The sequence below is a fragment of the Priapulus caudatus genome, unplaced genomic scaffold (genome assembly GCF_000485595.1).
Source record: "Priapulus caudatus unplaced genomic scaffold, Priapulus_caudatus-5.0.1 Scaffold409, whole genome shotgun sequence".
In the NCBI taxonomy this organism is placed as follows: domain Eukaryota; kingdom Metazoa; phylum Priapulida; class Priapulimorpha; order Priapulimorphida; family Priapulidae; genus Priapulus; species Priapulus caudatus.
This window is the reverse complement of record NW_014577470.1, coordinates 130,683-143,498: the sequence shown is the minus strand read 5'-3', so window position 1 is coordinate 143,498 and position 12,816 is coordinate 130,683. Positions and strand designations below refer to the sequence as shown.

The following is a 12,816-nucleotide window of genomic DNA, read 5'->3' as shown; positions in this document are numbered from 1 at the left end:
AGAGAGACGAGAGAGAGAGAGAGAGACGAGAGAGAGAGAGAGAGAGAGAGAGAGAGCGTGCGCAGACCGGACGAGACTGGGTAGGTGGAAGAGAGGCTGGGCCCGTGGGGTTGTTCAGGAGGTGGAGGGCAGGGAAGGAATAGCAGTGAACCTGTAGCCCAGGGGGCCGAACACGGTTATGTGTGTGGAGGGCGGATATTTAGGGTATTTAGAAGAGGCAATACACTGTGGTGGAGAAGAGATGGGTGATGACAAAAGGAACAGATAAGAAGAGAGAAGACGTGATGTAGGGATTGGGGAGAACAGAGGGGGTTAAGCAAGTAAATGTACAGCAGAGGCCGTGCATGATTATGGAAAAGAGATAGAGGATAAGCCGGCCACAAATGTGAGGAACAGAAACCGGGGTATTGTTATGCATGAAGTGAGCGTGTATAGGGACATGAGGGTGTAAACGAATGAAGTCTGCAATAAATGCAAGTGTGATAAGTCAAGCGGAAATGAGGAGCATTGGGAATATCGTATGTAAGACAGCAGGTGTGGCGTAAACCACGTACGTGGTACTAACTGCTAAAGAAAACGCTGAGGCATCACGTTATAAACGGTACATTGTCAGCCATAAACTTACATTCAAGCCAAGACAGACACACAAGCCCATTCAAAATACTAACACTTAACGGCAGTGGTGTGGTAAATAAGGAGCTGACGAGTGAACGCAGGTGGTGTGGGTAATCTACAGGCTGTAACAAAGCAAGTGGTGTGGTAACACGTGGAATGCTAAGAGCCTGACAACAGCAGTGGTGTAGGTAAGCGGTAAGGAGAGGGAGCAGCGAAAACAAAGCTGGATGAAGCAGAACAGAACTAAAGAAGCTGCCGAGTGAGGGAAATGCCACGCCGTGGTGAGTGGAGTAAATAACAAAAGTACATGGAAGTAACGGTGAAAGTAAAAATGTAAATGCTAGAAAAGCGACTAAGTAAACAAAACAAACCGAGACGAGTAACGAAGAGCAATTAGAGGAGCATAATAGAAGGCAGACAGGGGAGTACAGTCGGGTGTGGTGTTGGAGTAAAACTAAACGGTAAAACGAGACATGAGTAAATTACAGCGCGAAAAATAAAGGAGTAAAAACGAGGCGGCAGAAGAGGAGGATCGAAAAAAAGCTCGGATAGGTCGGAGTAAGCAGCCAGACAAAGAGAGTAGGATATATAGTTATATATATTATATATATAGTATATTAGTATGATATATATATATATATATATAGGGCAAAATATAGGGCATATGAGATTTTTGTATTGTAGGCTTTGTTGTCACCCGTCTTGAGCTCGGTCTGGCGATCTTTACTATGCTAAGGGACTTTTAAGCTAACGCATTGCCCGTATTTAATCAGGGGAGAGGTTTGCCACTAGGTTGATCATTTATTTACCCATCTCTCTCCCACTCTCTTTCTTTTTCTCTCTCTCTCTCTCTGTCTGTCATTCGTTACTCAAATTTTTCTCTCTCTTGTTGCTTCTCTCTTTCTTTGTTGTTCTCTCATTCGACCTCTCCCTTTCTTCCGACATTCTTCGTTCTTTTCCCCTCTTCTTTCGTCATCCTTCTCCCCTCTCTCTGTCGCGCTCCGCCTCTCTCTCTCTCTCTCTCGTATCGCTCTTTTTTCTCCCCCTCTCTCTCTCATGCATCTCTTTATCCCCTTTTTTGTCCCCCCATGTATCTCCCCGTAACACGCCACGCAACCTCTCCATGGCATCCCCACTTTCTCGGATGATATGTTTTTTTCCCTCAAGCTCGTCTGCAATTTGCTGTAAACGTTCAACCCGCCGCATGCGCATATCTTTCTATTCCTGAGATTGCGCGTGTATGTATGCATGCGCTTCGATGCCTGCCCAGCGTCGATACGCTCGCTGACGTATTATACTTACAGCCACTCGAGATTATGCAATCCTCGAAAGATATCCCTCGGTAGCGTCCTCAATTCGTTTTTCGCCAGAGCTCTGCGGATGGAAAGGTGAAAGAAAACAAGAGTGGTCGATAAGTGAATTCGCTCTGTGCTGAAACGGTTTGCACATGCATGCACCCGCGCACGCACGCGTGTACACACTGACACTCGCGCACGCACACGCAAGTGCGCGCCTAGGTACGCACGGTCACGCACACTGTGAATTAATACTATTACACCTCCCCTTTGTATTCTTTCCTTCGACATTAATAACAAGAACAAAACATTGCAAAGTGCTCGTGTGATCCGAGGAATCGCTTTGTCATCGATTATCATTTAGACGGACCTCAACAGCCTCTGCGACTAAGGCTCAAAAGCTCTCGGCGACGTACGTAGTCAGTCTACATCTATGAATAGTCGGCTTAATGCTACTCAGCTACTGATGGCGCAGCGTAAAAAATATAACGTAAAGAACTAAATGGCATTTATGGGTCCAGCGGCATTTTACGGCCATGTAAAGGCCGTATGTGCCTATGTAAAGGCCATACAATGTAATGGCCATGTAAAGGCTATGTAAAGACCGTAAAAGCCATGTTTAGGGATGAAGTCTGTAGTTACTTGACGCCTGACTGTCAATCACATATTGCAAAGCAGAAGCTTGAACATGCGATTGAAAAGCAGATGCCTGAGTTGACGTATAGTTGCCGCTTTTAAACTAATCGACTTCACTTATTCACCCGCACTGCTCAAGTAAAAGCCATGCATAAGGCACAATTGATTGCAAGATACGCTGTGATATACACAGAAGTACATGAATGGAGTTCGTTTTTCATCTCTATTCGTACACTGCATGAATACACGCTGAAAAACACGCTGTTATATATATATATATATTATATTATATAAATATATACACGGCAGTAAACGAATAGATATATTCATTCACCTCTATTCGTGCACTGCTGATATATACACACTCTGCAAGACACGCTGCGAGGAAACGCGTTTAGAAGACACGTATACGACGCGTTTGGGAGACACGTATGAGACGCGTTTGGGAGACACGTGTAAGACGTGTTTAGGAGACACGTGTAAGACGCGTTTAGAAGACACGTATAAGACGCGTTTGAGAAACACGTATGAAATGCGTTTAGGAGACACGTATAAGACGCGTCTAGGAGACACGTATAAGACGCGTTTGGGAGACACGTATACGACGCGTTTAGGAGACACGTATGAGACGCGTCTAGGAGACACGTATACGACGCATTTAGGAGACACGTATAAGACGCGTTTAGGAGACACGTATGAGACGCGTCTAGGAGACACGTATACGACGCGTTTAGGAGACACGTATAAGACGCGTTTAGAAGACACGTATAAGACGCGTCTAGGAGACACGTATACGACGCATTTAGGAGACACGTATAAGACGCGTTTAAGAGACACGTAAAAGACGACATTTAAGGAGAGCACGTATAAGACTGCGCGTTAGGAAGGACCACGTACTGGAGACTGCGTCTAGGGAGAGGACCATCGTAATACGACGCGGTTTAGTGAGACACGTATAAGACGGCGTTTAGAAAGACACTATAAGACGCGTTTTAAGAGAGCAAACGTATTAAGACGCGCCTAGGAGACACGTATCAGACGCGTTTGGAGACAAGTATAAGACGCGTTTAGGAGACGACGTACTAAGACCAGTTATGAAGACACCGTAATAAGACCGTTTAAGAGCCACGTATAAGACTTGTTTAGGAGAGCACGTAAATAAGACGCGCCTATGAAGACACGTATAAGAGGGGGGGCGCGTTTAAGAGACAGCGTATAAGACGCGCCTAGGTGAGACACGTCATAAGACGCGTTTAGGAGACACGTAATAATGACGTGTTTAGGAGACACAGTATAAGACGCGTTTTAGGAGACACACGTATATAGACGTGTTAGGAGACACGTGTAAACGCGTTTTAGAAGAACACACTATAAGAAGAGTGTTTTAGAGACATCGTGTAAAGGTCTGTCTGCCACACACGCGGCGCCGGCATGCGGAACGCCACTGAAACCGGCGTCGTTCACCCCTACGGCGGCAAAGTTCAAATCGTTATAGTGCTTATGCGGCCAGTCTCCACTGACTGACGGCACGGCGCCAAGCCGGGTTTCACGGCGACGGCGAAAGTCAAAATGAGTTTGACTTTTGGCCGGCCTGACGTGAGCGGCGAAAAGACAATTGAACCAATCACGCAATTGTTTTTTATCAGCGATGTTCTGCTTCAGCCAATGGACAACAAGGCCACATGCATAATTTCTGATCACTGAAGCCAGAGTAGAACACAGGATGCGCTGCAGACACAATGCGCGAATCACAATGTATTTTTTTACAGCGCAACGGCGCTGCGTTTTGCTTGTGTCGTGTTCGTGCCGCGTGTGTGGAGACCGGGCCTTAAAGACGTTTTTAGGAAGACACATAAGCGTGTTAGAGACAACGTGTTAAGACGTTTTTTAGGATGACACGTAATAAGACCGCGCGTTTAGGAGCGACACGTGTAAGACTTGCACTGTAAAGATACGCTTTTGCAACGAACGAGGTAAAGCGACGCGCAGACGCCATTCCCACAAAACCTGCTAAACTTAAATACCATGGAAAGCACTCACAGTTTCTTCAGATTTTCCAGTCACGGAATTACGCTCTGACGCTCAGCACCTTGATCGGCATTATCTTCCAGATGACTGCGGGAATAGAACGTCGTCATTGAAATTCACGCGCGTCGCGCATGGCGAGCGGTTGGTGGGGGGGGGGGTTTTAAGAATAGTGTTAGTAAGCGTATCACCCTACCAAAAAATTACGGTGGCGAACATATGATTGCTAATTATGGGACCATTGACGGGCGTGCGAATCTAATGTGTTCCGCAAGTAAGTATTTTGTGGCAAAAAGCGAGGCGATATCAACTGCTGAGCGGACATTTTGTCTTGGAAAAAAGCTTGCACGCACGTGTGCGGGCACGGCTTTAAAAAATCTCGTACATGTCGCTTGAAGTTGAAACGGCCGGTGCACTAGCCTATACCTCTTGGCTCCTGTGTCTATATATACCGCACGGTTATGTGATGCACAGATTGTATGGCGCCTCACGTGTATCGGGGTGAAATAATATTTATAGACGAGACGCTTTGCAATTATGAAGAAAAGCGTATATTATGATTATGACGCGAGCTTTCCAGTTCGCAAATCGTGAACAATTTGAGTCTCGAGTGTCAAACAACACAGACGTGTGTCGACTAGCGGATAATTGACTGATAAAATTACAGCTTTGAGATATTGTGATGTCCCAGCGACCGTGTCTGCCTGCTGCTATTGCACGTAACGTATATCCTGCTGAATAATGCTTTGCGATGACTAACGGCAAAGACTTTTAGTTGAGCTTCCATTGGATATTAGTATTTCATCTTATCAGTTGATTAGCGTTATACGCTAGCATCGGAGGCGATATAAAAAACGACAATTTTCTTGTTTTTTTCTCGCTCCTGCTGCACTTCTCCAACGAGAATGAGTTGAATTAATTTTGAAGGGCAGAAATGTGACGCTGGACGCTTTTAGGGTCGAGATTTACATTTAAGTACTAATAACTGTGCGCATGTTCAATCGGGGTCTATATTATAGCATTCTAAAAAGAGCTAGTTAATACAAAAGCTATACCAATAGCGTAATTATATACAAGATCTAATAATTATAGGTATTATTAGCTCTTTGATCTTGATTATGCGAAAAAGAACTGGAATCCGTAGCTTTGATGAGGGCGGCGGAATCTGTATGAATCAGGATTAATAAATAGAAGCGAGATCGCACCCGCGTTTATTACTGTCCAACTCGCGGTGAGCTTGGCGCAAGCTATTAACAACGGGTCGTTAACAACAAGGATTATATTTTAAAATCACATTGTCTCTTCAAAAGCACGACGACAACATCGCAATCTTCATTATATTTTTTCCACGGCGTACAAAAGTTAGAACAAAGCGCGCAGCAAAAAAACACGTTACGGACGAGAATCAAAAGCAGAAACTAATTTATCAGGAAGTGAATTAATTATGTATTAAGTGAAGATAATTCAATTGAGACCGAGAGAGCAGCAAAGAGAGAGAGAAAGAGAGAGAGAGAGAAGAGAGAGTAGAGAGAGAGATGAGAGAGAGAGAGCTGAGAGAGAGGCAAAGAGAGAGAGAGAGAGATGAGAGGATGAGGAGGAGAGAGAGAGAGCGAGAGAGAAAGAAGAGAGAGCGCGTGGAAACGTGTAATGACGGTAGGCGGACAGCTGTCATCGTCTCAGTCAATAGCGACAGGTTCGCTATAATGTAACCGGCTTTGTTGTCATGCGGCGCTGAAAATGAAGAGCGGCACCGTAGAGCGCACGAACGCCACACACGCGCGTGCGCACGCACGCACGAACGCGACGCACTGCTTGCACACGCGCACAGGACGCACACACACGGAGCACGCAAGCAATACACGCACGCATGGCAGCAGGCGCCACGGGCGTACGCGACGCAATGCACACGCGCACGGACGTACGCACGCATGCACTGACGCGCACGGACGTACGCACTGCATGCACAGCGCACGGACCGGACGAACGAATGCACGCACGTACCAGGCAGGCGCGCACGCACGCAGCACACTCCGCGCCCGTGCATCGGATCGAACGAATGTACGCACACCACTATGAAATAGACCAATCATCTTTCTTGCCCCTTTTCACCCTAAGAGAGAAGATAAGAAAGAGAACGAAAGATAAGAGAGAGAGAGAGACGAGAGAGAGAGAGAGAGAGAGAAGAGAGAGAGAGAGAGACGCCGCGGTCCGTCCGTTGCCCCAACAACCGTCCGTGTAATGTAACGCCACGACTCGATCTCGCCGGAAACTTGAACCGGAAATTTGTGGCGAAATGCGATACGCTCCGAGCTTGCGCGCCTTTAATGGCTTATTAATGCCAACGCGCGCTAGCAAAGTAACGTAGTAGATAATTAAGCAGAACGAGACGACTACGTTCCGTTGGCTAATAATCTATCCGATGTAAGCACGCGCGGCGCCGGCGACGGTCTATAGTTCTAGGTGTACTACCGAATGTGATTATTTGTCATCGTCGTCGCCTACTTCGCACAATGTAGGTAAACGCACGCACGGCACGCATGTACGGCACGCAGCGAATTGTATGTACAACAGTGTACGCACGCGACGAGAATGTATTACACATGTACGCTCGTACGCGCGCAGTAGGACGCGCTCGTTATACGCTGGGGACCCATCACCCATCATACATACATAGACACGCACGGCGTGGATCGCAGCACACCACACACACACACATACACACACACACACACCGACATACATACACCATACATACACGCGCGCCACGCACTGCGCGTCACCACAGCCACCACACCACACACCACACACCTACACACACGCGCACACACACACACACCAACAACACACCCACACACACACGTGACACCGTCCATACACCATACACACACACACACACACACACACACACTCACACACACACATCACACACACACAACGCACACACGACATCACAACACATTCAGAAAACGCAATCACCGGCACGCCACACAACACACAGGACACACACACACATACATACACACACACAGCACACACACAGCACAGCACAAACACAGCTACACACACGCACAACTACACCCACCACCACACACCACACACACACACACACACACACACTACCACACACACACGACACCACACCATACACACACACGATCACACTACACACTACACACAGCACACACACACACACACACACTCGACACACACACACATAACACACAAACACACACACACACACACACCACCACACACACACACCACACACACACACACACACACACACACACACACACACACACACACACACACACACACAGCACACACACACACACACCCTACACACAACAACACATACACAGCGCACACACACGCACTAGCACACACACACAGGACACACACACAGGAGCAGCACACGAGCACACGACAGCACTACACACGTCACACGGGCGCGCCCCGGACCCACACCACACGGGCTCGCGCACACGCACACGAGCACACGCACACGCAACAGGCACACCACCACGCACACACACACTACACACGCACTACCACACGCACACGCACGACGCACACGCACACGCAGCACGGCCACACGCACACGCGGTTGCACACAACACAGTCACACACCACACACCCACACAGCACCACAGCGGCATGTGCGGACCGCAGGTGTGCTCCCGGTAACTAAGCTTGGTCGGTATATACTCGTAGCAGCTCTAGACCTATAGCCCTTCGCTCTGCGACACGTGCGGCCACAGGGGAAGGGATATAATTCTAGAGCTACACTCACAGTAGCTCCAAGTTGGTCAGCTCCTCGAAGGCTGCGTTGTTGATCTCAGAGATGGCATTTCCCTTTAGAACTCTGCGAACGAGAAACTCGGAGAAAAACCGAGTGTGAAAAGGACCATAGAGAGTGAGAGTGAGAGAGAGAGAGAGTGGAGAGGAGAGAAAGAGAGAGAGAGAGAGAGAGAGAGAGAGAGAGAGAAGAAAGGGCACGAGCGAGCGAACGAGAGAGTAGGTGAGATAGATAGAGAGACACAGAGAGCGAGAGACATGGCGAAGAGAGAATGAGAGAGAGAGATGGTAGAGACACACACGGAGAGGGAGAGAGAGAGACAGAGAGAGAGAGAGAGAAGAGAGAGAGAAGAGAGAGAAGAGAAAAGAGAGAGAGAGAGAGGAGAGAGAGAGAAAGAGAAGGGCACGAGCGAGCGAACGAGAGAGTAGGTGAGGTAGATAGGAAGAGACACAGAAATGCGAGAGACAATGCGAAGAAGAGAAATGAAACAGGAGATGAGAGAACAACACGGAGAGGGAGAGAGAGAGATGACAGAGAGAGAGAGAGAGAGAGAGAGAGAGAGAGAGAGAGAGAAGGAGAGAAAAAAGCACAAGCGAGAGAGAACGAGAGAGCGAGTGAGATAGATAGATAGAGAGATCGGAGAGAAAGGGAGAGGGGAGAGTGGGGAGAGAATGAGAGAGAGGGTTGCATGTGAGTGCACGCGCGCGTGTGTGTGCGAGCATATGTGTGTGAGCGGATTACAGTGACTTTTACGTGGCAAGCGTATTGAGTAATTCGGGTCCTTGAGAAAATTACCCATCTAATCCCATGCTTGCCGATTCAGGCGCTCCTAAGCTAGCGCATACAAAGTTTACCTCGTTGGCAGCGAAAAATTGCGTCATTAAAATACATTTCTTATCTAAAAACTCAGTTGTCATAAATTTTCTAAGCTGAATTTATGAATATTAGATTACCGTCGGAGATTATTACTAAATGCCGAGAAAAAGCAGGGTTAAGAAGATGTAATTATCGTTATTGCCCAGAGGTGGCGCCAGGAGCCACATAACACTGCGATAATTTCCGGCGCAATGCGGCGGCAATTTCTCAAACGAAAGTTCCATCAATTTATCGCCATTGAGCAGTAGAAATCGACATACGGCGTAAATGAGAATGAGTTCGGTATGTATATAATAGCTCGCGGAACAATATTACATTAACATTATATTATTTTTATATTTATGCATGAGACGTGTCGCCGAACACAACCCGCCGGCTAGCGCAGACTTGCATTTCGTTGTTGTAATTATGGCGCGTTATTCAGTGAAGATGATGAAAGACACGCTCTGGGCAATTATCCAGAAAAGTGAAAACGGAAATCTTAACTCAAATTATTAAGACCAAATCCTTGAATAATTTCTTTATTTATTGAATTTGAATTTCTTTCGTGGTTCGCTTACAAATACGCCGCAGTTCACAGCCGGCAATGAATTTAGCAGGTGCGATACTTTCTACATACAAAGTTTGTGTCTGCATGTACGCGTGCGCGTGCGCGTGTACATGTGCGTGAGCGTGTGCGTGTACGTATGCGTGTCCATGCGCGCGTGTGTGTGCGTGTACATGTGCGTGAGAGTGTGCGTGCGCGCACGCGTGTGCTAAAAACCAAAATAATAGCGCTAGTAAAACTAATAGAAAAGAAAAAAATGGAACAGCATAGAATATTCCCAAAAACAAAATCAGGAATCATGAATGGAATGAAAATAACAACAAAATAAATTCGAACGAAATAGAATAGGATAGAATGGACGGGGTCGGAAGGAGGCGGCAGGCAGTGCTGTGATATGCGCGTGATATACTTACAGACGGGTGGCGTTGGCGGGTATCGGTTCGGGTATGTTCGTTAATCCTTGGTCGATGCACGAGATATAGCTGAGATGCTTACAGGTGCATTGCTTCGGGTAGACGTCCAGCTCTGCAAGAGATGCACGTATACTTATTATTGAAACGCCCCTTTCTTATCGCGTTTACTTTCGTTTTGTGTGTGTGTGTGTGTGTGTGTGTGTGTGTGTGTGTGTGTGTGTGTGTGTGTGTGTGTGTGTGTGTGTGTGTGTGTGTGTGTGTGTGTGTTCTGCTCAGCCAATGGACAACAAGCACATGCATAATTTCTGATCACTGAACCAGAGTGAACACAATGCGCTCAGACACAATGCGCGAAATCACAATGTATTTTTTTTCAGCGCAACGGCGCTGCGTTTTGCTGTGTCGTGTCGTGCCGCGTGTGTGGAGACGGGCCTTAAGACGATTTTAGGAGACACGTATAAGACGTGTTTAGGAGACACGTGTAAGACGTTTTTAGGAGACACGTATAAGACGCGTTTAGGAAACACGTGCATGTAAGACTTGCACTGTAAGATACGCTTTGCAACGAACGAGGTAAAGCGACGCGCGACGCCATTCCCACAAACTGCTAAAACTTAATACCACTGAAGCACTCACAGTTTCTTCAGATTTTCCAGTCCACGGAATACGCCTGACGTCAGCACCTTGATTCCATTATCTTCCAGATGACTGCGGGAATAGAACGTCGTCATTCAATCACGCGCGCGCGCGCGAGCGGTTGGTGGGGGGGGGGTTTAAGAAAGTTTAGTAAGGTACACCTAACAAAAAACTTACGGCGAACAATGATTGCTATTATGGGACCATTGACGGGGCGTGCGAATCTAATGTGTTCCGCAGTAAGTATTTGTGGCAAAAAGCGAGGCGATATCAACCTGAGGACATTTTGTCTTGGAAAAAAGCTTGCACGCACGTGCGCACGGGCTTTAAAAAAATCTCTACTCGCTTTGAAGTTGAAGGCCGTCATAGCCTAACCTTGGCTCCTGTGTTATATATACCCACTTATGTATCACAATGTATCCACGTGTATCGGGTGAATATATTTATAACGAACGCTTGCATATGAACAAAAGCGTATATTATGATTATGAACGCGAGCTTTTCAGTTCGCAAATCGTGAACAATTTGAGTTCTCGAGTGTCAAACAACACAGACCGTGTGTCGACTGGATATTGACTATAATTACAGCTTTGGAGATATTTGATTTCCACGCCGTGTCTCCTGCTGCTATTGCACGTACGTATATTCCTGCTGGAATAATGCTTGCGATTGACTACGCAAAGACTTTTAGTTGAGCTTCATGGATAATTAGATTTCACTTATCAGTTGATTACGTTATAGCTAGCATCGGGAGCGAATAAAAAACAAATTTTCTTGTTTTTTTCTCGCTCCTGCTGGCACTTCTCCAACGAGAATGAGTTGAATTAATTTTGAGCAGGAAATGTGACGCTGAACGCTTTTTAGCGAGATTTACATTTAATACTAATAATGTGCGCAATGTCAATCGGGGTCTATTTATACATCTTAAAAAGAACTAGTAATACAAAAGCTATACAATAGCTAATTATATACAAGATCTAATAATAAGGTATTATAAGCTCTTGATCTTGATTATGCAAAAAGAACGGATCCGTAGCTTTGATGAGGGCGGCGGAATCGTATGATCAGGATTAATAAATAGAAGCGAGGATGGCACCGCGTTTATTACTGTCACTCGCGTGACTGGCGGCAAGCTATTAACAACGGCGTCGGTTTAAACAAGGGAGTTATTTTAAAATCACATTGTTCTCTCAAACAGCACGACGACAACATCGCAATCTTCATTATATTTTTTCCACGCGTCAAAAGTTAGAACAAAGCGCGCGCAAAAAAACCGTTTAGTACCTGTGCATGTTTGTACGCGAGTGCGTGTGCGTATGTGTGCGCGTATATATGCACGAGCGCGAACGTATACTTGACTAACTATATACTAGAATACCAGCATAGAAACCTAAGCCATTAAAGACTTATTCACTACGTAGCTAGCTAGCGAGTCTGAGTAAGCACAGCGGGAGATGCTGCAAATACGCGACAAGTTCGCATGAGTTTTTGTCGAAGCTCAAATGTCTGATGACACGCACAAGTAACGGTTTAGAATGTGTCCATCCGTGCACACGGCGAACTATGGATCTCTAGTGTGCGCTCTTTCATTCTCTCTCTCTCTCTCTCTCTCTCTCTCTCTCTCTCTCTGGCTTTCTTACTTTCTCTTTCTGTATCGCGCGCGCTCTCTTTCTTTCTTTCTTTCTTTCTTTTTCTCTCCCACTCATGCGCGCGCTCTCTCTTTCTATCTCTCTCTTTTTCTTTCGCGCGCGCTTTTTCTCTCTCGCTATCTTTCCTCCTCGCTCTATATTTCTCTCGCTCGCTCGCTCCTTCTCTGCGTGTGCGTCCGTGCGTGCGTGCGTACGTTCGTCTGTTACTCTGTCTGTTCGTTCGTCCGTCTCTCAGTCTGTCTCTCTGTCTCTCTGTCTGTCTGTCTCTCTGTCTCTCTGTCTGTCTGTCTCTCTGTATGCCTGTCTATCCCGATCACGTAAGTAA

General features: G+C 46.6%; 1 protein-coding gene across 1 annotated transcript in view; it reads right to left on the bottom strand.

The window, feature by feature from the left end:
- LOC106810084 (relaxin receptor 2-like) overlaps window positions 1-12,816 on the bottom strand; it is a 36,782-nt gene that overhangs the window by 18,347 nt on the left and 5,619 nt on the right. The window contains exons 3-4 of the mRNA XM_014813358.1: window positions 10,207-10,318; window positions 8,365-8,436 (exon numbers count right to left, since the gene is read on the bottom strand). Coding sequence (XP_014668844.1) covers window positions 8,365-8,436; window positions 10,207-10,318 — 184 coding nt within the window. The remainder of the gene's footprint in view (window positions 1-8,364; window positions 8,437-10,206; window positions 10,319-12,816) is intronic.